At 42.7% G+C, this 27,887-nt stretch overlaps 1 protein-coding gene across 6 annotated transcripts; it reads left to right on the top strand.

Annotated features, from left to right (window-relative positions):
* The first annotated feature begins 114 nt into the window (after positions 1-114).
* LOC110486579 (protein TsetseEP) lies at positions 115-27,462 on the top strand. 6 transcript variants are annotated; one of them, XM_021558291.2, is made up of 5 exons: positions 115-673; positions 13,215-13,452; positions 17,491-17,572; positions 19,582-19,635; positions 26,400-27,462. In XM_021558291.2, the coding sequence occupies exons 1-4, from the start codon at positions 359-361 to the stop codon at positions 19,613-19,615; spliced, it is 669 nt and encodes a 222-aa protein (XP_021413966.2). In that variant the 5' UTR covers positions 115-358; the 3' UTR covers positions 19,616-19,635; positions 26,400-27,462. The 6 variants fall into 6 exon arrangements, with proteins under 6 accessions (XP_021413966.2, XP_036797192.1, XP_021413965.2 ...); XM_036941297.1 differs by having other exon boundaries at positions 116-673; positions 19,582-19,661; XM_021558290.2 differs by having other exon boundaries at positions 117-673; positions 19,582-19,656; positions 26,405-27,462.
* The last annotated feature ends 425 nt before the right edge of the window (positions 27,463-27,887 follow it).

Here is a 27,887-nt window from a genome sequence, read left to right as displayed (position 1 = left end):
GTTTTTCCAGGTTCCAAATTATCTTGAAACCACCATTACAGCAAGCTGGTGCCCGAACGCACAGTCTATGACGTTGTACGCAACCATTGATTGATGAATGCAAAGTCTGAGGAGGGGAACTCGACCGAAATTACGCTCAGCTTTATAGCCTGCGTTTACACCATCAGGTTTATACGATCGTGTTTAGTAGAAGCGCGGTGAGATGATCTACAGTGCGCGCGGGACTACACTCTGACCTACACACAAGCTGGCATCTGCAACAAGAAGGACACTTTTGCATGTACACATAAAAATACTATTTATTACATCTGCAGAAAACATAACAATTGTCAAGTGAACCTTAAATAATTCTACCGTCATGGAACTTGACGCGTCTATCATTCTCCCTGCGCTCTTCTTTACCATTCTTGCTGTTGTCTTGGCAGCCAAATTCATCCCCAAAAAACAACCAGAGGAGAAGAAGAAGAGGATTAAAGTAGGCAACAGAGACGACATTCCTCCTGCCAGAGCATTGATACCAGCAGTAGCAGTAGTGGATGTACCAAAAGTGGAGATACCACCACAAGTGGTAGAAGCTGAAGTAATAACCGAACCAGTAACAGTTGCCCCTGAAGAGATCAATGTTGTAGAAGAAGAGACAGTTAAAGAGCCTGAAATGATCCCCGATGTTCAGGTAAGATATTCTGTTTAGCTTCATTGACCTGTTATGAATAGAACATCTGGGCATATGTCATTATTTGACTAATTGGTTTGAAGATGATGAAGTGACTATTTGGCAACTCTCCAGAACTTCATGAACTGACCACAGCCTTTGTTGCATAGTACCTGTCCAGAAAACACTGCAATTGCGCTGCTTTTAAATAAAAAATATTCGAAAATAATATAGTTTTAAATCAAATTTTGTGTAAAGTTGTGTCATTTACGCACTGCTTAAGCATGTCATTTGCAACATCAATGCGTTTCTCTTGCAGGCTATTTCACATCAAATACGAATTCCACCAAAAGCTGTTGTCTCGTTTGATAATCTAACATGAAATGTGTTTATTCAGTTAATACATCCTTAAATTTCAAGCTGGATTTAAAATGAGCCCAGCTTGTACTGTCACAGAAGGGAAAATGACAATGAAAAACCATCTGTGTTTCCAAGGCCGTTAATACAGTACTTGATTTATAATGCCCATTTAGCTAATGACTGTGTTATGTGCGTTCCAGAGCCAATGCTCTAAAGCACACAATAAGCAGAACTGAATGTACCTTGTCTCCCAAGGGCACTCAGCATTTTGACCCCCATACCTGCCCCCCATGTATACTATAGTGCAATTGACCTTTTCCATCACAGGCCTATATGAGCTTTAACCTGACACACACGTCGCAGAGAATACATTGGAGACACCCTCTATGTTTGGTCCCCAACATACAGTATTTCCTATATTTAACGACCGTGAGGTCAAGAGTATTTGGATAGTGACACATGTTTTGTTGTTTAGGCTCTGTACTCCACCACTTTGGATTTTCAGTGATACAATGTCAATGAGGTTAAAGTGCAGACTGTCATCTTTCATTTGAGGGTATTTTAATCCGTATGGGGTAAACCGTTTAGAAATTACAGCACGTTTTGTACATAGTCTCCCCATTTTAGGGAACCAAAAGTATCTGGACATTAAAGTAGTCAAAAGTTTAGTATTTGGTTCCATATTCCTAGCACACAATAACTACATCAAGCTCGTGACTCTACAAACTTGTTGGATGCATTTTCAGTTTGTTTTGGTTGTGGTTCAGATTATTTTGTGCCCAATAGAAATGAATGGTGAATTAATACAGAATGAATCATGAATATCGATGAATGAGAAAGTAACAGAGGCACAATAATAATGCCACAAGACATGCTAGCCTCTCACCATTACCAATAACAGGGGAGGTTATCATTTTTGGAGGGGGTATGATATTTATGCCTCTGTAATTTACTCACTCATTAATATTCATGATTAGTTCATGATTATCCGTAATCATGGGAGCATCCACATTAATGTAGAGGTATTCAGAAACATATTATATTCTTATTTACAATGAATTTGACTCCAAAATGACACAATACATTATTTACCATTAGTTTCTATTTTACAGCTTCTTCTGTAGTATTTATCTTTATGCTCCTCTTTGTTAGACTGACTTTATCACTATGTTAGTGGCACCATGCCATCTAAGTTGGGGTGGTTTGTGTGTACATTACCACCTGCTGTGCATTTTGCCGCGCTCACATGCTCCACATGCTAGTTGGAACTCAGACATTTCGGACTTCCTAACTGGTTGAACGTGGCACGTGGACAACTACAACCAGTTAGCAAAGCTGGACATTTCTGAGTTTCCTAGTTAGGGCTAGCACGTGAACGCAGCATTACTGTCTGAGCTTTACTATTATCTTTATTTTTTACAGTTGCATTTAAAGTGCACATTTAAGAGTGCTCTCTCTCTCTCCTCCCTCAAGGTGAAACAATCAATCAATCCAATTTATTTATAAAGCCCTTTTTATATCAGCAGATGTCACAAAGTGCTTATACAGAAACCCAGCCCATACAGCCTCCTCTGTTATGAGAGACATAACTTCTCTCCGTTGCCTGCTATATGGGACCCAGCCAAGTTGTGCTGCGGCAGCCCTGGGGCTGGGGGAGCTCACTGGCGAGTCTACATACAGTATGAATGGCATGGCACCTCGTGTGGCTGGCTTTCTGAGGGGCGAGATTAGAATAACATGTCTGTTTTATCTCTCCACTTTTATCACCACCAGCGTTCACATTAATGATCTGGGGCTGGGCTCTCATTTAGCACATCAGAAAACCACCATGCACTGCTCCGCTCTGCACAAGTTTGAAGTCTAATATTATCTACAGTATGTAAAACGTGTGTGTATGTTTGACCGGTTTCACCTCATTGATCTGGCCTCTTATTTACCACGTTGGTAAGTAACCTGCACTACTCTACTCTGCACAAATGTAATACAATTGAAGTGTAGTAACATCTTGATAGATCCATAGGTGGTATGCAATACACTTCTGTACTGTAATTGCATAATATGCATAACCGTTGTCAGCAGCGGTGTAAACTGCATATTTCCATTTTAACTGGAGGTATAGAGTTCTACAATCACTGAACCTTTGCTCTGCGACCGAGGCTACATCTTGGAGCTGTGGAATTTGGGGCTCCTTCCCGTGCTGCTTGCTTTGCTGAAGGTGTTCCCTTATCATTACCCCAACCCTCTCTCCTCCCATCTCCTCTCCTTCATTCCCTCTGTCTGCTCATGGTTCTCCTGTATGTCTGTGTGTGCTTAGCAGCAGAGGCATGCTCTGTGTCACATCCATAGTTCCTTCTGTTTGAACTTCACATTTCTGTTCCTTAATCTTCTCTCACTATCACTCTCCTGTGTTGTTTTGGGTGTGGGGGTCAGTGTAAGGTGCTCATAAATGTGTGTTACTGTCCTGGACACCCCCCCCCCCCCCTTCTCAAACCCTGTAGACTAGTATAGACCCTATAGAGCAGCCACTTTCGAGCAGCCACTGACAAATGTAAAGAGAAACATTAAGATCAGAAGCCAACCCACAGTCATTCTTCCATATCCTCACTATACTCCATCAACAGTATTGAACAGTACTTTCTCCATCAAATGTTCAATGGCACATTGCCAAGACAGAGGGTAACAAACAAGGAAAGAGAGTATTGAATATTCAGCAGTCTTTTTTTGCTTGTTATGGGTTGGGTCTGCAAACCTTTTGAACGGTACCCTACACCTATAGTAGTCTGTGAATATGTTATCGTGGCCCTGTCAAAACCAGAAAGGAAACAATCTCCACTAAAGCCCATTATTCCATACTCAAGCTGTAGCAGTGTTGGAACATTGTGTGTGTGTGTGTGTGTGTGTGTGTGTGTGTGTGCGCGCGCTCACACATGTCATGGAGGAGCACACAGCATAACATACATACATGTACACAGACACGTCAGCCAATAGTGACAAATCAGGGGCCATGACTTATTACCTCCCAGTATCCAGGCCTTGTCAAGTCAATGTCTGCATTGTGTTCTGAGATTAAGACTGCCCCCTTCTCTCCTCAATGCTCCCCACTTAACTATCTGGTGATATATGGACTCTATAGATGTGTATATGTGTCAGGGTTGGCCTTAAGGTAGCAGAGATACTGTAGTCTCCTTCTGGCTGAGATTGATGAGCAGTAAAACAGCATTCTTGTTTTACATGTTCCAATGGCTGCGACACTCTACACCCTGCCCCCATACCCATCCTGTCTTGTTGTACAGTCAGAAAGAGTTAAGCTAGCGTTCTCTGCCTCAGGCTTGAATGTAATCATGTTAATCAAGTGTTGTATTTGCTCGCCTCTTTTAGCGTTACATCTTCCATTAATTACTGTATCAGGGAGGAACAACACAAATGTTGATTGGGTCTTTTCACAAGTGTGACTTTTTTGCTTTATTTATATATGTAAAACACTCAAGAAATTGTTTGCACCTCTCTGCACCTTCCATTCTAACCTCTTCCACCGTGCTGAAACACACTATAAATGGGAATGTGTCTGGGCCTGCTAGCTAACTCACTGCTCACGCTGAGAAGGCAGAGACACACACAGGCAACAGCTGGAGCCAGCTGTTCTTTTGTCAGATGCAACATGGAGGACACTGTTATCCGGAAGTAGTTTGCTGTCGAAGGCTGTTAACGTGTTTTTATACAGGCAAAACATTCTTAGTATATAAGGGCCAATGTATGGTACCCTTTGAGTGCTCATTGGGTAAATCCAATGTTTGTCAGTTGTCCCATGAGGGTAGTTCATAAGTAAATCTGAGTTATCTTAAGACAGTACACAGTGGGAGTTATGTGTATAGTACACAGACTACAAGATGAGACTAGGGAGTGTTTCTCAGAACATTCCTCAGCTCTCTGCTCTCTTGTGTGTTCGTCAGACTCCTAACAGTAGCCTGTGATGGAATCTGCAGGGCTGCTTACTCATTGGTCAAGCTCTCCACTGACCTACCTCTCTTGGTATTTCCCCTTGTTTCTCTGCCTACCTACCTCTGCATGCACGCTGGAGCTACAGTCTGCTCTGGGCAGACTGTTGTCCTTCCCTTTCCCAGCTGGACTTCACAACCAGATCCAGGCAGGCACCCATCCCCATGAGAAGACAATGCCATGGCTTCACATCACATTTCAACCGCTAATTCCCCTCTGTAACACGGGCATTGGCCCATGACAAGAAGTTGGCAGTTGGCACTGACACTGTAGTGGGCACTGACTCCCTCTCTCCCCAGCTTGACTCACCATAGAGCTGAAACCCTGATGTCTTTTCTGGCCATGTTGGGAACTGCGCTGTGCACTAGACAAGTCAACACAGAGGAATGGAGGAGGTCTGCCCAGTGCCGGAGTGAGAGGGGGAGAGAGGAAGCATGAGGGAGTCATTTCCATTCTTAAAAGGTTAGCCAATCCCCCAGTGAAAAGCTAAGAAACAGCAGCTCTTTGTAAATTCATTGGCCAGGCCTGCACAGGCCTCTTGGCAGGTAGTTCCTCTTAAAAGCTACCATCAACTGCAGTGCTGTATACTGTATGTCTAAACAGTACAGTACATGCTTTCTATACAGTGTTGGTCTGTATGGAGGAAGTCATGGTGGGTTGAGCTGTTTCCTATAGAAGTGTTGCTGCTCTGGCTCTGTGTATTGTTCTGCCAAAGCAACAGATAAACTGTATCATGTGATTCACTCTTTTGATTGCCGTCATGTGGCCTCAATCATTGAGGATGTTCTTACTTAATAAAAGTCAGCTGTTTCGGATAACAGAACAAGGGCTAAACTATTGTATAATTTTGGTAATAATCCAACATATTCCAAGTCAATCATTATTCATGAGAATCAACATTCAGAGTCTCCAGTCCAGTGGTGATGTCATCGATCGCACAATGGAGTAGGATCTCATTCCTGCAGGCCGCCACAGCACACTGTGACCATTGACTGCCAGGACACAAAGCTGTGTGTGTCTGTGCCTGTTAACAACACCTCTATTAGCAACACCCTATGGCTAGCTCTGCACTTGAGAGTTCTGAACTCTAATTGGCTTCATGCTACCCCACTGGATGTTCCTCGCTGTATAGCTCCACACACTGTCGAGGTATGTCTGTCGTTGTTTCATTCATTGGTAATATCAGCCACCGATAAGGCAGTGGCTTGGGGGAACAATGTGTCTGTGTGTACACAGACACAGCGCAGGGGTGGGAGGTTGCTGAGACAACAGGACACTATTCCACCCCAGATGCCTTGGCCCATTGCCCTGAGCCTCTTTTCAGGGGATAGTCTGATGGACTGCAACAACATGACACAAACAGCCTGGTACCCCCTGGTCATCTCAATGGAGGAAGAGAAGAGAACTGGCATGGAAAATGTAAAAGAGAGGGTACAATACACCCAAGGGGCTTCAGCTGAATTCTCAGCTGATGCAGTTTTGATGTGGACAGTAAATGCAAAACGTTCATCCCGCTACATCAGAGGTGTGGTATCAACACCAACCTTGCCCACCACCCACTCAAGGGGCGCGGTAGCACTATAAGTTCCCTGGGGGCAGCTAGAATTTCACTTGGCGGGCCAAGGGCCCTACCCCAACAACTCTTAAGAGGTTCTCCAGTGAGGCCAATGCCGTTTATCACCCTTCTGTTTATTGTTGCTATAAAGGTAGCCACATTATTCAGTATCCACTTGCAGAGAGGTATCATTCTCTTCTGCCTCCTTCTATGCACGGACCACTGTCTATGTTGCAGATATCAGGTATCAGGTGTACACAGCTATGCAGCTATCTATTTACCACCACAAACCAATGCCGGCAGTAAGACCACACTCAACGAGCTGTATAGGGCCATAAACAAACAAGAAAATGCACACCCAGAGGTCGGCCTTTCTCGTGGCCGGTGATTTAATGTAGGGAAACTGAAATCCATTAAAAAATAATCATTGCATGTCACCTGTGCAACTAGAGGCGGCAAAACTCTTGATCAGAAACACATACAAGGCCCTCCCTCACCCTCCCTTCTCCCCACATTGACCATATGTACATACCCCAACCAGAAGCCATGGATTACAGGCAACATCCGCACTGAGCTAAGGGTAGAGCTGCCGCTTTCAATTAGCGGAACACTCATCTGTACACATAGGAAATCCCGCTACGACCTCCGATGAGCCATCAAACAGGCAAAGCATCAATACAGGACTAAGATCGAATACTACTACGCCGACTCTGACGCTCAATGTATGTGGCAGAACTTGCCCACTATTACGGATTACAAAGGGAAACTCAGCTGTGAGCTGCCCAGCAACGCAAGCCTACCAGACAAGCTTAAATGCCTTCTATTCTCTATTCTCGCTTCGGGGAAAGCAACACTGAACCATGCATGAGAGCATCAGCTCTCTGTAGACGATGTAAGACCATTAAACAGGATAACATTTACAAGGCCGACAGGCTAGACGGAATACCAGAACGAGTACTCAGAGCATGAGCCTCAGGAGGCTGAAAAGATTTGTCATGGACCCTCAGATCCTCAAAAAGTTCTACAGCTGCACCATTGAGAGCATCTTGACTGGCTGCATCACCGCTTGGTACGATAACTGCAAGGTGGTGAGTATGGCCCAGTACATCACTGGGGCCAAGCTCCCCGCCATCCAGGACCTCTATACCAGGTGGTGTCAGAGAAAGGCCCATAAAATTGTCAAAGACTCCAGTCATCCAAGCCATAGACTGTTCTGTCTGCTACCACACAGCAAGCGGTACCAGTTCACCAAGTCTGGAAGAAAGGGGACCCTGAAGAGCTTATACCTCTAAGCCATAAGACTGCTAAACAAGACTGCTGAATTGCTAATCAAATGCACTGGCTCTATGCACACACTGGACTCTACCCACACACACATACTTACACTGACACCCCACACACACATACACACTACATACGCCCACCCAAACATAACACGTGCACACATGCATACTGACGCCACACTCACACACCCATACACACACTTTCACACTTACCACATACACTGCTGCTACTGTCTATCTACTCTGTTGCCTAGTCACTTTACCTCTATCTATATGAACATAGCTGCCTCAATTACCTCATACCTCTGCACATGGACTCGGTACTGGTACTCCCTGTATATAGCCATGTTATTACCTCATACCTCTGCACATGGACTCGGTACTGGTACTCCCTGTATATAGCCATGTTATTACCTCATACCTCTGCACATGGACTCGGTACTGGTACTCCCTGTATATAGCCATGTTATTACCTCATACCTCTGCACATGGACTCGGTACTGGTACTCCCTGTATATAGCCAATTACCTCATACCTCTGCACATGGACTCGGTACTGGTACTCCCTGTATATAGCCATGTTATTGTTACTCATTATTGTTATCAACTGTGTATTTATTCCTTGTCACTATTTATTCCTTGTCACTATTTATTCCTTGTGTCACTATTTCTAAGTAAGAATTTCACTGTTAGTCTACACCTGTTGTTTGCGAAGCATGTGACAAATACAATTTGATTTGATGTGCTCATGCTGTGAGGTCATGGCCCATAAATGCGAAGAAAAAAAGGTTCTACCTGGAACCAAAAAGGGTTCTCCTATAGGGTTCTCTTTTTTTCTAAGAGTGTACTGACCCAAAATGGCTGAGTGCATGTCAGTGAATGCCACATTTACAGAATGAGGTCAGAGGTCAATGTCACTGTATGAGCTGAGTGAGGGGTTAATTGGACAGGCAGTTGTTAACAGGGCCCTAAATCCTCTACAAGCCATCCTAAAGTTCTTGGCCTACGTTTGGTGTCTGGGTGGTACAGACACCGTTAGAAAAATGAAAGTTACTTGAGGAGCCTGAGAGATGATGACTGATGCAGAATGGAATAATGACCTCATACACTTCTACTAGAGAGAGTTCTCTGGCCAAATTAGGAGATGTAAAAAGGGAATATTGGTGACGATGTTGAATTTTAGACTTACAAAAAAAAAAAGCTCTGACGAAGGCCGTGAGGCCGATATGTAAGCTTATTAAATATCAGTGATACTACCAAGAGCAGTGTGCGGTTTCCTTTTTCCTTCATCTTGTTCAATTGTTGCCATGCACCTGCAAATAAGATTGCTCAGATGTGCGAGTGCCTTTTGAATTTTGAATCTTAGACTTTCAAAATGTGAGCAATGCATCATCTCATTCTAAAGCAGTGGTATTCAAGGTCAGGGGAACCTCATTGGGGTTTTTGAGGAAATGTATTTATTGGTTTATTTTCATTTTGATAAGAGATCAAAATGCAATGAATGGAAGTTTATTTGTTGATATAAAATCTACATTTAACAATTTTAAGATTGTCTCATTAGATTTGGGGTAGGGCGGGGTCGCAAGAAATTCTTGCAAAAATGGTCCTGAAAAGGTTTGAATACCATTGCTCCAAAGGGATTCTATAGACCTACATTCAGCCCTTTTATGACCCTGAATAAGATAGCTTTTGTGAATGTGTGAGTTGGGTCCTATGCATGGAGTATTTTGGTGTTTAATGGCTGAGGAATTCAGTGGCAGAGGGGAAGAGGCTGTTGGTGGGTAGGTCTGCTAAATGGATTCCATTCCATTGGTTGGGTGTGAGTAGTCTAACGAGGGTTGTTCAGGGGTTAGGCTGTGAGACACAGTTATGCCTGGTAGAATCCATGCCCCTGGCCTGCTCTGTCTACTACCATTTGTTACTGTGGTGGGTTAGTCAACATGTCCATCGTCATAAAGTCTGCTCCAAAAGGAGGGGGAGGGTTGTGACACAGGTGGTCGTGAGCTTCCTCTGCTAAATTGAATATATACATTAAAGTCATGTAGCCAATTTATATAGACACAAATATGAACAGCCACAGGCAGAAATGTCAACAAAACATTTAATATTTTGATTAAATCACCTTCAGCCTCTTTCCTTCACTTTGTCACTTTGGTCTTCTACATTTGGAGAATTTAAAACTACTTTATAGCTGGACTTTGAGTGGCTGCTGCCAACACACTGACTCAACTCCAGCCACTTTAATAATGGGATTTGATGGGAAATGATGTAAAATATGTCACTAGCCACTTTAAACAATGCTACCTAATATAATGTTTACATACCCTACATTATTCATCTCATATGTATATGTATACAGTGCCTTGCGAAAGTATTCGCCCCCCTTGGACTTTGCGACCTTTTGCCACATTTCAGGCTTCAAACATAAAGATATAAAACTGTATTTTTTTGTGAAGAATCAACAACAAGTGGGACACAATCATGAAGTGGAACGACATTTATTGGATATTTCAAACTTTTTTAACAAATCAAAAACTGAAAAATTGGCCGTGCAAAATTATTCAGCCCCCTTAAGTTAATACTTTGTAGCGCCACCTTTTGCTGCGATTACAGCTGTAAGTCGCTTGGGGTATGTCTCTATCAGTTTTGCACATCGAGAGACTGACATTTTTTCCCATTCCTCCTTGCAAAACAGCTCGAGCTCAGTGAGGTTGGATGGAGAGCATTTGTGAACAGCAGTTTTCAGTTCTTTCCACAGATTCTTGATTGGATTCAGGTCTGGACTTTGACTTGGCCATTCTAACACCTGGATATGTTTATTTTTGAACCATTCCATTGTAGATTTTGCTTTATGTTTTGGATCATTGTCTTGTTGGAAGACAAATCTCCGTCCCAGTCTCAGGTCTTTTGCAGACTCCATCAGGTTTTCTTCCAGAATGGTCCTGTATTTGGCTCCATCCATCTTCCCATCAATTTTAACCACCTTCCCTGTCCCTGCTGAAGAAAAGCAGGCCCAAACCATGATGCTGCCACCACCATGTTTGACAGTGGGGATGGTGTGTTCAGCTGTTTTGCTTTTACGCCAAACATAACGTTTTGCATTGTTGCCAAAAAGTTCAATTTTGGTTTCGTCTGACCAGAGCACCTTCTTCCACATGTTTGGTGTGTCTCCCAGGTGGCTTGTGGCAAACTTTAAACGACACTTTTTATGGATATCTGTAAGAAATGGCTTTCTTCTTGCCACTCTTCCATAAAGGCCAGATTTGTGCAATATATGACTGATTGTTGTCCTATGGACAGAGTCTCCCACCTCAGCTGTAGATCTCTGCAGTTCATCCAGAGTGATCATGGGCCTCTTGGCTGCATCCAAATCCAGCTTTAAACTTCTTCACAACAGTATCTCGGACCTGCCTGGTGTGTTCCTTGTTCTTCATGATGCTCTCTGCGCTTTTAACGGACCTCTGAGACTATCACAGTGCAGGTGCATTTATACGGAGACTTGATTACACACAGGTGGATTGTATTTATCATCATTAGTCATTTAGGTCAACATTGGATCATTCAGAGATACTCACTGAACTTCTGGAGAGAGTTTGCTGCACTGAAAGTAAAGGGGCCGAATAATTTTGCACGCCCAATTTTTCAGTTTTTGATTTGTTAAAAAAGCTTGAAATATCCAATAAATGTCGTTTCACTTCATGATTGTGTCCCACTTGTTGTTGATTCTTCACAAAGAAATACAGTTTTATATCTTTATGTTTGAAGCCTGAAATGTGGCAAAAGGTCGCAAAGTTCAAGGGGGCCGAATACTTTCGCAAGGCACTGTATACTGTACTCTATATAATCTACTGCATCTTTATGTAATACATGTATCACTAGCCACTTTAACTATGCCACTTTGTTTACATACTCATCTCATATGTATATACTGCACTCAATACCATCTACTGTATCTTGCCTATGCCGCTCTGTACCATCACTCATTCATATATCTTTATGTACATATTCTTTATCCCCTTACACTTGTGTCTATAAGGTAGTAGTTTTGGAATTGTTAGCTAGATTACTTGTTGGTTATTACTGCATTGTCGGAACTAGAAGCACAAGCATTTCGCTACACTCGCATTAACATCTGCTAACCATGTGTATGTGACAAATAAAATTTGATTTGGATTTGACTTTACTGTAAATGAGCACCCTTCTTATACTCTTAGTTCTAGGCTTTAGCCATTGTTACTCTGATCAGAGATGACAGGAGGCCTCTGGCAGCGCGTCAAGCCCTGAGCCCACTGTGTCCCCATATGTGACCTCTCTGTCTCTCTGTGTCCTCACTGTGAGATTAGTTCTCCCAAGTATTAGACACCATTGCATGAAAATATATTTTTGGTGCGTGTGTGCATGTGTATGTGTGAGTTCCTGCTAATCCAGTTCTGTCAGGGCTAGGGAACGGTCTGGAGAGGGAGGGGTGGAGATGGATTGAAGGGGGGTTTATTTGTGCCTGTGTCATTGGCAGGCGGCATACAGAGAGGACACATCCACTAAACAAGAACCTAAGAGAGAGAGAGCTGCAAATGACAGCTGTCACTCATAGAAGAACCATTACAATGTGTCAAGAGGTTATCACGGCCACAGGGCTCAGCAGTTGAGTCAGCAATTTGTCGAGGTTTGCACAAAATATGCAGGGTTTACGTTTCAGCATGCGAAGGATGATATTCTGGGTTATGTCCCTCCAGCACCAATTTAAGAGCAGAAAAAAGCCTTTTCTACTTTTTATAGAATGTGGGAAGAGATACCGTTTAAGTATATGGCTATATTTCCCCAACATAGACCTACTCCTTATAGACTGGGGCAATTTGGATACTATGGGGGTGTCCTATTGCTGTCTTTAGTGACAATTTGACAGACACTCCCTCTGTATTTTTGCATGAGTTCTGTTCAGTGGTTCTATTCTTGGCCGTTTCCCAAAGTCAGTACTGATTGAGCTGATGAGTTCTCATATACAATCACTGGGCTCAGTCATCTCTGTCTTATATTCCTCAAGGAGGCTATGCATGACAAACAACACTCATCAGTTCTTATTGTTATTACCGTGAGCAGTTGGTTCCACTAATGTAATTGTCTCAGGTACTATAGAAACAAGTTTAGCCTTAAGCTCTGCTATATTTAGAACCTAGGACTGCTAGGTTGGGAATACAACACAATTCCCTATTAACCTCCATTAGCCGCTACACTGACCATTGAAGGCCATTGGAAAACAAAGTCATGTTCGTGGTCAGATTTTTTGCTCAATATTAATCACAATTCCATTGTTTTAAACAGCATTTCATGTGTACAGTTGATTATATCTGTTATACACTTTGTCCCTGCAGGCTGTGCCAGAGCCCGTGCCAGAGCCCGTGGTTGAGCCAGAACCCGTGCCTGAGCCCATCCCAGAGCCAGAGCCCATCCCAGTCGATGTTGAGGAGCCCATCCTTGAGCTCATCGCCGAACTTGAACCTGTATCTGTGGTGAAGGAGGTCCCCGTCAGAGAGCCCACCCCTGAGCCAGCGAGGGAACCCACCCCTGAGCCCATCTTCATGCCAGAGCCAGAGGACCTTGAGAGCAATGGTAGTATGTTTTAATCGGTTTTTGGTATCAGCTAATTGTCAGCTGAGGGTACAGTCAGTCGTCCGAAAGCAGATCAAGTTTGACTCCCTGAATGGATTGACTTTAGCAATGACTAACTGCATGAAACCAACCTCAAAGGGCCCTAATGCATTAGCCAGCATTAACTGGATGCACATCACTGCATACCCAGCAAATCCTCATTTAAACTGGATCTGGGGTGGCTAGCAGATACACTGGCTTGTATATACGCCGTGGGGGTATATCCTCCACTGACACATCCCCTTACAGTCTTGAGACTTGCCCTCCTTTCACTGGAACTGAGTCGTGCATTCAAACCAGCCACCATTTTGTCTTTCAGTCAGGTATTTTCTGATCCCTCAAGGCCCCAGGTCTCCATTGAGGCAGGTCTCATTGTGCCAGATTACAGTAAGTGTTTCCAGGTGAGAGGTCAGGCCTCCCTGGAATACTGTACAATACAACCACACAGAGCCACACAAACACAAGAGCTTTGTGCCTACATGGGCTTTTATACTGTCACGTATATATCTGACTAGGTGTCTTGGACACCTCCTTTTGTTACAAATTATTTGTAGACTACAAATTGACCGCAAAAAGCCAAAACAAATACTGTATTATATTTGACTAAAACATAATAACATAGCATACGATCACATAACTGTATATCTCTCTAATATGTGTGGCAATACTTTGGCACAGATTCTCAAAATTAAAATAACTTGGAACTGATTTGCTGTTGTTTTTACAGTTTTGTAAGTCCAACAATAAAAAATTAAATATACAGTGGCGAGAACAAGTATTTGATACACTGCCGATTTTGCAGGTTTTGCTACTTACAAAGCATGTAGAGGTCTGTCATTTTTATCATAGGTACACTTCAACTGTGAGAGACAGAATCTTTAAAAAAAATCCAGAAAATCACATTGTATGATTTTTAAGTAATTAATTTGCATTTTATTGCATGACATAAGTATTTGATCACCTACCAACCTATTAAGAATTTCGGCTCTCACACACCTGTTAGTTTTTCTTTAAGAAGCCCTCCTGTTCTCCACTCATTACCTGTATTAACTGCACCTGTTTGAACTCGTTACCTGTATAAAAGACACCTGTCCACACACTCAATCAAACAGACTCCAACCTCTCCACAATGGCCAAGACCAGAGAGCTGTGTAAGGACATCAGGGATAAAATTGTAGACCTGCACAAGGTTGGGATGGCCTACAGAACAATAGGCAAGCAGCTTGGTGAGAAGGCAACAACTGTTGGCACAATTATTAGAAAATGGAAGAAGTTCAAGATGACAGTCGATCACCCTCGGTCTGGGGCTCCATGCAAGATATCACCTCATGGGGCATCAATGATCATGAGGAAGGTGAGGGATCAGCCCAGAACTACACGGCAGGACCTGGTCAATGACCTGAAGAGAGCTGGGACCACAGTCTCAAAGAAAACCATTAGTAACGCACTACGCCGTCATGGATTAAAATCCTGCAGCGCACGCAAGGTCCCCCTGCTCAAGCTAGCGCATGTCCAGGCCCATCTGAAGTTTGCCAATGACCATCTGGATGATCCAGAGGAGGAATGGGAGAAGGTCAGGTGGTCTGATGAGATATAAATAGAGCTTTTTGGTCTAAATTCCACTCTCCGTGTTTGGAGGAAGAAGAAGGATGAGTACAACCCCAAGAACACCATCCCAACCGTGAAGCATGGAGGTGGAAACATCATTCTTCGGGGATGCTTTTCTGCAAAGGGGACAGGACGACTGCACCGTATTGAGGGGAGGATGGATGGGGCCATGTATCGCAAGATCTTGGCCAACAACCTCCTTCCCTCAGTAAGAGCATTGAAGATGGGTCGTGGCTGGGTCTTCCAGCATGACAACGACCCGAAACACACAGCCAGGGCAACTAAGGAGTGGCTCCGTAAGAAGCATCTCAAGGTCCTGGAGTGGCCTAGCCAGTCTCCAGACCTGAACCCAATAGAAAGTCTTTGGAGGGAGCTGAAAGTCCGTATTGCCCAGCGACAGCCCCGAAACCTGAAGGATCTGGAGAAGGTCTGTATGGAGGAGTGGGCCAAAATACCTGCTGCAGTGTGTGCAAACTTGGTCAAGAACTACAGGAAATGTATGATCTCTGTAATTGCAAACAAAGGTTTCTGTACCAAATATTAAGTTCTGCTTTTCTGACGTATCAAATACTTATGTCATGCAATAAAATGCAAATTAATTACTTAAAAATCATACAATGTGATTTTCTGGATTTTTGTTTTAGATTCCGTCCGTCACAGTTGAAGTGTACCTAAGATAAAAATTACAGACCTCTACATGCTTTGTAAGTAGGAAAACCTGCAAAATCGGCAGTGTATCAAATACTTGTTCTCCCCACTGTACATGTTTTAAATTTTTTGCTCCAAATACTTGGGTGGCCAAATAAAATCACCTGTGTGACATATTTGACCAGAGGGCCACCAGTTGGGGAACCCTGCCTTACAGTATATCCTCACTGAATAGCATACTGGCCACTGCTACTGCTAGCGGGCAATCATCACTGCACGTGTGTGCAGGGGAGAACTCCATTCCAAGACAAAACATATAGTAAAGCTGTCTTTTTGCATGTTGAGATGGTGAAGGGGAAAAATGTGGACTTTAAAGCCAAATTTGATCTCATGTCTCCACCTCACCAACAGTTAACTGTTGATTGACAGTGAAACATGAGTTTCATTAAGTGACATGGATGGATGATCGCTGTAGGGGAGTTTGGTTTTTAGAACAAACTGATTAGCAAGGAATGTACATTGATTATACCAAACATTAGGAACACCTTCCTAATATTGAGTTGCACTCCCCACCCCCCTCTTTTGCTTTCAGAACAGCCTCTATTCGTGACTCTAACAAGGTGTCGAAAGCGTTCCACAGGAATGCTGGCCCATGTTGACTCCAATGCTTCCCACAGTTGTGTCCAGTTGACTGGATGTCCTTTGGGTGGTGGACCATTCTTGATACACACAGGAAACTGTTGAGTGTGAAAAACCCAGCAGTGTTGCAGTTCTTGACAAACCGGTGCGCTTGGCAACTACTACCATACCCAGTTCAAAGGCACTTACATATTTTGCCTTGCCCATCCGATCTCTGAATGACACACATACACAATCCATGTCTCAATTGTCTCAAGGCTTAAAAATCCTACTTTAACCTGTCTCCCCCCCTTCACCTACACTGATTGAAGTGGATTTAAGAAGTGACGTCAATAAGGGATCCCATCTGGATTCACCTGGTCAGTCTATGTCATGGAAAGAGCAGGCCTTCTTAATGTTTTCTATACAGAAAATGAACACTAGTTCACCGTAATGCAGTTCCATGGAGCTACAAATATGTAAGGTCTTAACTCTCGTCATCCTATGATCATGTTTAAGATCTCTATGTTGCCTTTCAGGTGTTACATGAAACACCACATTACATCTAATTATTGAGCTTGTATCTTATCAGTAGAATGGACTGCTGGGAAAAACTGATCAGTGTCTCTTTCACTATCAGACCTGTCTGTGAGATATGGCCTGGTTTGTACCTCTGTCTGTATCAGTATAGTGTATTCCTCTAAATGAGAGACAAACTGGCTCACAAAGACACGGGACTGTTGGGGTCTGGTTCCACCGATAGCACAGGGTTGTAATGTCACTCTGTGTACTGTAAATTGAATCAGTGACGTTGGCACACATAAAAGTGAATCAGCCACCTGACTCTGAATTTAATTACAGCCACACGGTCACTCTTGGCTCTGTTTTGACTGTACTCTACTACTGTGTGTCCTTCCTGTAATCCTGATATACTGTAGCAACAGGACTGTAACTAACAGCCACAGAGGTCCCAGAGGACTTAGAAATCCTTCAAACGTTTATCTGTGTGTGTGTGTGTGTATGCGTGCGTTTGTGTGAACATGCACGTGTGTGTACTGTATGTATGAATGATGTGTAAGTGTGTGTTGACCATGGTCCCTCCTGTTTTCTCTGACGTGGCATCAGAGGAGGTGCACTTTACCCCAGGAATGAAGATTAACAAGTTAGAGAAGATGATGACCAAGGAGGAGATGGAGGAGGAGCAGAGGTGAGTGCCCCCCTCTCTCTCCCTACTGCCCCCCTTCTCCTGGCACTGTAGCATGACTCTAGTTTAACCTATCCTCCTACTGAACGCCAATGCAACCACCTTCTCCCTCTTCCTCCCTCCCCTATCCTGTCCTTGTGTGTTGACCTGGCATTTAGGTGCTATGACAACATCTATGACAACATTTACCCTGCAGATCGGAGGGGGTTGGTCACAGAGTGGACAGTTAAACCAATAACCCACCAAAGCAGTGAGGAACTTTCCAGACTTTGTACCTGTAGCTACTAACTCCCTCAAAAGAAATGTAGACTTGAGACATCCCAATGGCCACAGTGTAACGATCTTCTTCATCTGAGGAACAGGAATAGGAAGGATCAGACCAATATGCAGTGTGGTACGTGTCCATGTTAAATTTATTACAACTGAACACAAAATAACAAACGTGAAACAACGAAAATCGAAACAGTTCTGTATGGTGAAAACATAGACACAGAAAACAACTACCCACAAACCATAGTGGAAAAACAGGCTGCCTAAGTATGGTTCTCAATCAGAGACAACGATTGACAGCTGCCTCTGATTGGGAACCATACCAGGCCAAACACATAGAATTATAACACATAGAACAAAAACATAGAATGCCCACCCCAACTAACGCCCTGACCAAACTAAAATAGAGACATAACAAAGGAACTAAGGTCAGGACGTGACACATAGACGTCAATTCATCTATTCCACATTGGTTCAACGTAATTTCATTGAAATGACGTGGAAACAACGTTGATTCAACCAGTGTGTGCGGTGGGATGTTCTGTGTCTTTATAGGTCACCAGATTGTAAAATAAGATTAGTAAACTTCACTGAAGAAAATTGAGGGTCACTTAAGGAAGGAGACAAAAACAACAACAAAGTCTGCTTGTTTTGAAGCCTAGAGGTTACTGTTAGTTTGTAATGCTAAACATCATCCTACAGACTGTGGCGAGCTTGTGGTAGGAGGCTGGCATAGGGAGCGAACAGCCACTCTCTCTTTCTCTCTCTCTCACATCCTACGGCTTGAACTTGCATAAGCAGAGGGAGGGAGGCCTTATGTGATGTAACCCCTCAAGATGCCTCCTAACTTTTGGTTTAGCCAGTCCCGTTCTCTGCTAGAGGAGCAGTGCAGTGAGCCTGGGGCCCAATGCTTGCTGGGGGTTGGAATGACTTAGTGAGTGAGCGTTCAGGGGGCGGATGTGGACTCTGTTTAGGGGTGTGACAACAAGGTAATAACATGGATTAATAGCACCACTTACCGTTTTTCTTTTTTGGGGGGGGGGGGGGGGGGTCCCCAGTTTCTATAGCGAGGGGAGTGGATGTCTTAAACACCATGTGATTGGTGGCTTGTGCCTTCTAACACAGGAATTTAATCAAGGTCTTAAAATATCTGCCAAGCTTGGCTGTGTTGGTTTGTTATGTTCCCATGGAGTTGTGAGCTGCGGAAGAAGAAGGAGGAAGGGAGGAAAGGCATGTGGGCCCTGAGTTTCAGGAATGTTTTTCTTTGTCTTTTTTGGGGAGTATGCTTCCACTCTTGTTTGAAGCCTGAGCAGTGGCTCATGGTTTTAAATGACCAACGATATATTAATACATCTTTATACGATTAACTATAGTCCCATTCCAGCCCCAAACCCAGCTATATGTTACTAAATCCCTGTGCCTTGTACCCTGTACAGTTCACTTATGTGTTTACATACAAGAACACTGCATGTACTTGCTCACCACACCAACCGTTGGGCCTGAATTAAACTCAACCACAACTTTGGCCTAAACTTGACTTCATAAAGCTCAGTGCAATGCTTTCCTTTTGGCACTAGGTTTTATGTGGAAAATATGTAAGCATGTGAAACCTATTTGCATTGCCATAAGTGCCAAAGTTGGGGACGAAGCTGTGGTTAAGTTGTCTGTTTCCAAGCTGTGGAATTGTGTAGAGTTCTGTGCTGATTTACATAACAGCTTTCACCCTGCCTTTATCTTTTCAGGATAGAGCTCACACCTGACTTTACCTCTCTATAAGCAACATCGACAAGCACACTGTGAGTTAGGAAGGATTATGGGTAAGGTATCATTAAACTTTAACCCCCCCCCAGAGCCTCTTATCCTCTCCCAAGTCTCAAAAATACCACCTCACCTCCCTCTCCTTGCTCCCCTCACCCACTACCCAGGGTGTGACACACTGTGTGACTGACACGCCATCACTGGTGAAGGGCAGAGCCATATACAGTACATATGTACAGTGCCTTTGGAAAGTATTCAGACCCCTTGACTTTTTCCACATTTTATTATATTACAGTCTTATTCTAAAATGGATCAAATAAATAAAAATACAATCTACACACAATACCCCATAATGACAAAGCGAAAACAGTTTTTAAAATTTTGTTGCCAATATATAAAAAAACAAACAGCAATACCTTATTTACGTAAGTATTCAGACCCTTTGCTATGAGACTCGAAATTGAGCTCAGGTGCATCCTGTTTCCATTGATCATCCTTGAGATGTTTCTACAACTTGATGGGAGTCCACCTCTGGTAAATCCAATTGATTGGACATGATTTGCAAAGGCACACACCTGTCTATATAAGGTCCCACAGTTGACAGCGCATGTCAGAGCAAAAACCAAGCCATGAGGTCGAAGGAATTGTCCGTAGAGCTCCGAGACAGGATTGTGTCGAGACACAGATCTGGGAAAGGGTAGACATCCTTGATGAAAATCTGCTCCAGAGCGCTCAGGACCTCAGACTGGGGCGAAGGTTCACCTTTTAACAGGACAACGACCCTAAGCACACAGCCAAGACAACGAAGGAGTAGCTTCGGGACAAATCTCTGAATGTCCTTGAGTGGCCTAGTCAGAGCCCGGACTTGAACATGATCGAACATCTCTGGAGAGACTTGAAAATAGCTGTGTAGCGATGCTGCCCATCTAACCTGACAGAGCTTGAGAGGATCTGCAGAGAAGAATGGGAGAAACTCTCCAAATACAGGTGTGCCAAGCTCGTAGCGTCATACCCAAGAACACTCTATGCTGTAATCGCTGCCAAAGGTGCTTCAACAAAGTACTGAGTAAAGGGTCTGAATACTTATGTAAATGTCATATTTCAGTTTTGTGTTTTTTATACATTTGCAAATATAAAAAACAAACAGTTTTTGCTTTGTCGTTATGGGGTACTGTGTGTAGATTGATGAGGGGGGAAAAAACTATTTAATACATTTTAGAATAAAGCTGTAACGTAACAACATTTGGAAAAAGTCAAGGGGTCTCAATACTTTCCGAAGGCACTGTATATATGACTCTGGTGAAAATCAGTGTGTATCAATGCATTCACCCATTTACCTGATTACACTAGTATGACATCACCAACAGTGTACCTTGCCACCAGGAGATTGGGCTGTAGGTTATTGTTTTTGTTTGTTTTTGAAGGAACCTTTTTGCCGCTGATAGGCTTCCACTGATGTGGTAGAGCACGCATCTGGGTCTGATAGGGCACATTCTGGCGGAGCTTGCTTTATCCTTTCTATTTGACACTTTCTGTTTGATCCCCGCCAACGACCACCAGAACTACAGTGCATTCGGAAAGTATTCAGACCACTTCCCCTTTTCCACATTTTGTTACGTTACAGCCATTCTAAAATGTATTAAATCATTTATTTTCCTCATCAGTCTACACACAGTACCCCATAATGACAAATCGAAAACAGGTTTTTAGACATTTTAGCTAATTTATAAAAGATAAAAACAGAAATACCTTATTTACAATTTAATACATTTTAGAATAAGGCTGTAATGTAACAAAATGTGAAAAATGTTAAGGGGTCTGAATACTTTCCCGAATGCACTGTACATCACTTCCCTCCCCCATCCCACCATCTACGTCCCCCTGTGTCTTCAGACAGTCTAATATCCTGGAGCTTCAGGTTCTATAAGGATACAGTTAATAGTTATCATATGCTGGTGTCTCACGGCCATTGAAAACAAAGGGCCCTGCGATCATGGGAAATACTGCACTGGGACACCAATGTGGGTTATCATCAGTGCTGCAGGGGAGACCCACCCCCCCCCCCCCCCCCCCCCCCCCACCACCTTCTATTGAGATGACATCTGTGATGAATCATTCACAAAGGCACATTCTTTACCTCTTAATGCTGGTGCCAGAGGGGAATCCATTTGGAATTGGTTGGTGGTGCGTGGCACCTGCTAAACACATGCCTGAGAGAGAATCAGTTACTCACTTACTGCACACCCAAAATGGCTGCCATTATAGTATTAAAGAGTTTCATAATTTGGTGGTTGGGTGGGACTTTTATCAGGACCACTCTGATTTTAGGAGCCACCTGCAAAATTAGAACTCATCTTGTGCCAACAGCTGCGCTTGTACACACTCAGGGGGCCTTGCAGAGAGCAGTTTTGAAGTTGAATTATAGCTGAGCCCTGAACCTTAGACCTTTGCTGCTATACCATTGGGCCCTCTGCAGGCGATATTGAGGTAGTGAGACACTTAAATCTGGGATTTTTTTGACTGTGTCTGTGTGAGCTGAAATGCTTTCACTATAATTGCATTTTTATTCCACGCTGTTGAGAAAAGGTTTGAGGAACAGGGCTGAGACTTATTTTACCATGATATGTTCTACCATGATATGTTGCCAAGTCAGAGTGTCAGACAGTTATTCAAGATTGTATAGTGTATACCTGATGCACTGCCAGCTAGCTAATAGCCAGATGGTGACAGCATTTGATCAGTGTAGCCTGAAAAGGCAAATCAGGCCACTATTTGCAAGCCATGTTTATTGTCTCTACTTGACAAATAAAGATCAACATTATTATTGCAAAAAGGCTGACTCACTGGAATATAGGTATCTTCCCAACAAACGTTTTGCTCATAAACTGTTCAGCCTATCAGTGTCCGTAGGTCTATCTAGAATGTGTATTACCGTATGCCTGTCCTATCTCCAATTACAACATTGTTACATCTAGAGAGAACATAGACTCAGGGATTGTAGTGGAAATTTCCTGTATTTACCAAATCATGAGAGCAAACCACACACAAGTCAGAGTTATCATAAAGTCCATCTTTAATTATATGAGCTCCATCACAACACTGTGACTCTCAGATTAATTCAGTGTCTATAAATGAATTCTCTGAGAGTCCTTACACATTGCAACTGAGATCCTTTATATCAAATCAAATCAAATGTATTTATATAGCCCTTCATACATCAGCTGATATCTCAAAGTGCTGGACAGAAACCCAGCCTAAAACCCCAAACAGCAAGCAATGCAGGTGTAGAAGCACGGTGGCTAGGAAAAACTCCCTAGAAAGGCCAAAACCTAGGAAGAAACCTAGAGAGGAACCAGGCTATGTGGGGTGGCCAGTCCTCTTCTGGCTGTGCCGGGTGGAGGTTATAACAGAACATGGCCAAGATGTTCAAATGTTCATAAATGACCAGCATGGTCCAATAATAATAAGGCAGAACAGTTGAAACTGGAGCAGCAGCACGGCCAGGTGGACTGGGGACAGCAAGGAGTCATCATGTCAGGTAGTCCTGAGGCATGGTCCTAAGGCTCAGGTCCTCCGAGAGAGAGAAAGAAAGAGAGAATTAGAGAGAGCACACTTAAATTCACACAGGACACCGAATAGGACAGGAGAAGTACTCCAGATATAACAAACTGACCCTAGCCCCCCGACACATAAACTACTGCAGCATAAATACTGGAGGCTGAGACAGGAGGGGTCAGGAGACACTGTGGCCCCATCCGAGGACACCCACGGACAGGGCCAAACAGGAAGGATATAACCCCACCCACTTTGCCAAAGCACAGCCCCCACACCACTACCAGTTTATAGCAAAGCCACACTATAAATTATCGTTCAGCTTTGTCTCCTAAACTATGTTCTTATCTCGCTCTTGGTACCACTCAGGACCATAAAACAAAACCTCATCAACAGGCATATATCAAATACACCCCTCCTGGACAAGATCACAGAGACACAGTGATTGGCACACAGACATTGTGGCGCAAAGAGATAATTGGTTCCCCCTCAATCATCCCTTCACATGGTTTAAAAGATATGTTTACATATGAAGACAAGCTTGACCTCTCCCCTCTCTGCGGCCCAAGTAACTGAACCCAGGACAGATAAAGGATAACTGCAAATGGCCACCACTATAGTACAACAAGATACATTCTAAATGAGAAGTAACTCACAAGCATATAATGAAAATAAAACATCTTATCTATGTTACCCAACTATTCTGATGCATCCCCAACAGGGTAGACGTAACATAGTAAATGGAGATCCGGGACACTCTAATTAGTATGATAGAGTGTCCCGTATTTAATTTGTAAATGTGCACAATCCATTTTGTATGATATGTTACGAATTTTAATTCATATGTTATGTTACGACATTGCTAAGCTTATGGTATGTTACAAATTGCAATTTGTTGTGGCTAACGTTAGCTAGCCTAAAGGTTAGGGTTAAGGTTAGGTTTAGGAATTAGGTTAAAGGGTTAAGGTTAGGGTTAGGAGAAGGGTTAGCTAACATGCTAAGTAGTAAATAGTTGCTAATTAGCTAAAATGCAAGAGTTGTTGCTGAGATTTGAAAACGCAACCTTTGGGTGGCTAGACATTCGCGTTATACTCCCACTCATCCACCCCGGCGAACAACCCTACTTTAGTTTTTGCCTTAACTAACCTTTTACTGCAGTGGGCTAAATCAGGGTCACACAGATTGTTTATTGGTAGTCTTAAACAAAACTTCTTTGACACCAACGTTTAAATTATTTTATTTTTTTAACCTTTATTTAACAAGGCAAGTCAGTTTAAGAACAAATTCTTCTTTACAATGATGGCCTACTGGGGAACAGTGGGTTAACGGCCTTGTTCAGGGGCATAACAACACATTTTTAACTTGTCAGCTCTGGGATTTGGTCAGTTACTGGCACAACACTCTAACCACTAGGCTACCTGCCGCCCCAAAATATACACCTCACACACATTGTTATGGGCTTTAAAAAGAAGACACCTGTTCCATGTCAGATATAGAGTTGAAATGTATAAAGTTTTGAGTTTGCATCCCAATATTGCACTTTAAATACATCACAGAAGACTGAAATATATCAAAACCATTTGACAAAGAAAGACCAGATTTTCAGGTTATTCATTATGAAATTATGAAAAATATTAATAACATTCCACCCATGAGGCCACTTTTCATTTGTCTGCAGGAAATGGCTACAGCATTTCCAGACTGTCTGTCAGATTCAGTCTTTAACGATTATCACGTTACACTGTGCGACGTTACCAAATTAAAATCTTGATATCAACCTGGCCAGATTGTATGATTTGCTTCAGTTCTGTCGTCACATTCTGCAATTTGCCTGCAGCGGTGTATTTTATCTGAGCATGTGCCAGCACCAGCAGCGCAAGCCTCACTCAATGCTTATGCGTGAGTGAAGTGAGTTCTGAATAAATTCAAGTAGGCATCTTATAAAGTTTGTATGTGAAAACTATTTCTATGTCCTAACGTTTAATTTGATTGCCGATTTTGTGCATTTATTGAAATCTCACCAGGTAGCCTAATTTCAGATGTGTCATATAAACAAGATTATTTACAGGGAAATCATTCTTCTTGCACGTGCTGTGCAAGAAGAACAATTTCCCTGTAAATAGTCTTGTTTATATGACACATCTGAAGGCTAAACATTTAATTCAAACAATTAAATTAATCTGACTATTCACAATCATTTTATTGTTGTGTGCGTACTCAATGGAGGCCGTCTTCTTATTGGTCAGTCACCGGGATCAGCTCATAACACCAGCCACACTACGCGATAAAGGACAAAATATGTGGACACCGCTAGAACTTTTTCAGAGCCTACGATTGCATGTAGCGGTACTTAATCGGCACTTAAATCGGCAGACCTAGACCCTGTCACACTGAACGAGCCAAGACTTCCGACAATCGTTTATGACCTAAGAATTTGTCCACAACGTGGAAATTTTGTCTGGGACGGCAAAGTCGTGGCATAAAACGGGCAAAATTGTACAGTCTGCAAAGGCAGTACGAAACGTAACAAATGGAGTGTCCCAGATATACATTTACTATGTTACGTCTAGTCTATGAGACCAGGCTGCCAGGGGAGGAATGCTTGTTTCAATAGTTAATTGTTCAGCTGTCACATTCACATGTCTGCTGCAGCTATTAGAAAGCATATGATAATCTGGTCTCTTTGTTACATTGCACTAATTAGGACATACTAACCTTTGAAATGGCATGCATCTCACACATTGCAATCTAACCTGCCTGGATACTCTGTGGTGCTCCGGGGTGAAGTTTCTCCCAGGTGCAGATCTAGGATCAGCTTCCCCTCTCACAACCCTAATTAGTAAGGAACATGCTAAACTGACTCAAAATCAGCATCTAGGGGCAACTTCACCGTACACCACTTGGAGGGGGATCTGTGGTGGTGGTGGTGGGTATTCTATGGTGGTATGCTATTTTCCGGGTGCGTTTTGATCAACCTTTGGTCAGAGCACTGTCTGCTTTAGGTTTCTTTAAACCTACTAAACTCTGATGCATGCTGAAATAACAACCCTGACAATGGTGAGTGATCTCACTCTTTTCCAAATCACGAGCTTGATTCCAATACTCCAATTCCAATACTTTAACTACTTAACATTTCTGACTCTTAAGCTAATAACAATAACTGGCTAATAATATCAAAGAAATAGCTATATTTGTCAATAGATAAAACTGTTTGTTTTGTACTGACATATTAGTACTCTCTTTTTTCCAGTGCAGCTGAGTAGGCGATGAAGAAAAGGAATGACTCTACACCCACACCTTTCTATTCTTTACTTTGTTTTGTGAAAAGTGATCACTGAAGAAGAACCTTTGAAACCTCTGCTGAGAAGAGCGATCTCTTCTGTTGATTGTCCGGCAACTTTGCTGTTGATATGGAAAATGTTTGTTGCTTTTTGTCCTCTCCCCTTTTCTTTCCTTCTTTCTTACTTTTAAAGGATGTGAATTAAAGGCTATTGCTCAACTCTGCCTGTGAATTGCATGCTGCATTACACCAAACACACAAGTGCCTATGTGAATCTTTAGTCCCCGCCCCCTTCGCTTTCTATCTGCTGTCTTACTGGTGGCGTCTATCCTTTTGACTAGAGCAGGAATGATTCATTCTGGATTCTGAGACTCTGATAGTCGCAACGGAACGTTTGAAGATAATACATCCATGCTTATTACAGAGTATGGGGTGTGGGGTGTGCAAAAAAAGTTCCAGAAAAAGTAAGGTTGGGAACCACTGGTTTAGAAGAAATGGATGACCATTGCAATACCAATACAGTAAGGATGTGTTTAAATAGCTATTATGGGTGAAGGGGTAGGGAAGGGTTGTGTTGTTTTTCATTGTTTTCAAATATGAAACTGTGATTTAAAGCCAAGACAAGTGATTTGCATGCAAAGGCCCCCTCTACCCAAGTCTTGGTCTGTGTGGCCACTGTCCATTGTGAGCCAGTCCCAGACACTTTAAGTAATGTAACAAATGCCAATCAATAACATCTGAATAGCCTAATGATGGTATTCTGAATGCTGAGAAAACCATATATCTCACTCCTGTCCTGACTCTGACGATCACTGGGGCTTTTGTCACTTTATATGTAACCAATGCACACTGACAATGAATGGGCTTCTTTTCATATGGGACTGGAGCTCAGTAGTTAGAATGGCTAAAGTGGAATATGTGTATGACAACCCGTAGTGATTTTTGTAGGAAGATTGAAATGTTTTGTTTAAACATGACGTTTTTGGGCTTTTGTAAACTCTTGACTAGTAAAAGCCAGTTTGTCTAAAACCAATGCGTGTTTAAGCCTCTTAATCATTACACCCATGAATCCACGCAGTAATCCACCCATTTTTCCATATCAGCACATCTAATTAAAAGTAGTAAATTCATCTCATCATTGAGTTTTGCTCACCTACTTTGTAGCACATTTTGCAGTACATTTACATATAACACAAGGCTTATCAGTATGTCATGTATTGCATTTTTCTATGTAAGCCAGATAAGGTCATACATGGATTGATGATGATATCATAACTTCAAATATCTCTATGTACAGTGCCTTGCGAAAGTATTCGGCCCCCTTGAACTTTGCAACCTTTTGCCACATTTCAGGCTTAAAACATAAAGGTATAAAACTGTATTTTTTTGTGAAGAATCAACAACAAGTGGGACACAATCATGAAGTGGAACGACATTTATTGGATATTTCAAACTTTT

Source organism: Oncorhynchus mykiss, chromosome 13 (assembly GCF_013265735.2).
Source record: "Oncorhynchus mykiss isolate Arlee chromosome 13, USDA_OmykA_1.1, whole genome shotgun sequence".
Lineage (NCBI taxonomy): Eukaryota > Metazoa > Chordata > Actinopteri > Salmoniformes > Salmonidae > Oncorhynchus > Oncorhynchus mykiss.
Note: the sequence above shows the minus strand (reverse complement) of the source record. Positions and strands in the feature narration are given on the sequence as shown.

Bases quoted from the DNA above. Each gene is read 5' to 3' on its own strand.
- LOC110486579 (XM_021558291.2), top strand. From the start codon at position 359: ATGGAACTTGACGCGTCTATCATTCTCCCTGCGCTCTTCTTTACCATT. The intron at 674-13,214 runs GTAAGATATTCT...TTGTCCCTGCAG, and splicing joins AAATGATCCCCGATGTTCAG to GCTGTGCCAGAGCCCGTGCC. The intron at 13,453-17,490 runs GTAGTATGTTTT...ACGTGGCATCAG, and splicing joins AGAGGACCTTGAGAGCAATG to AGGAGGTGCACTTTACCCCA.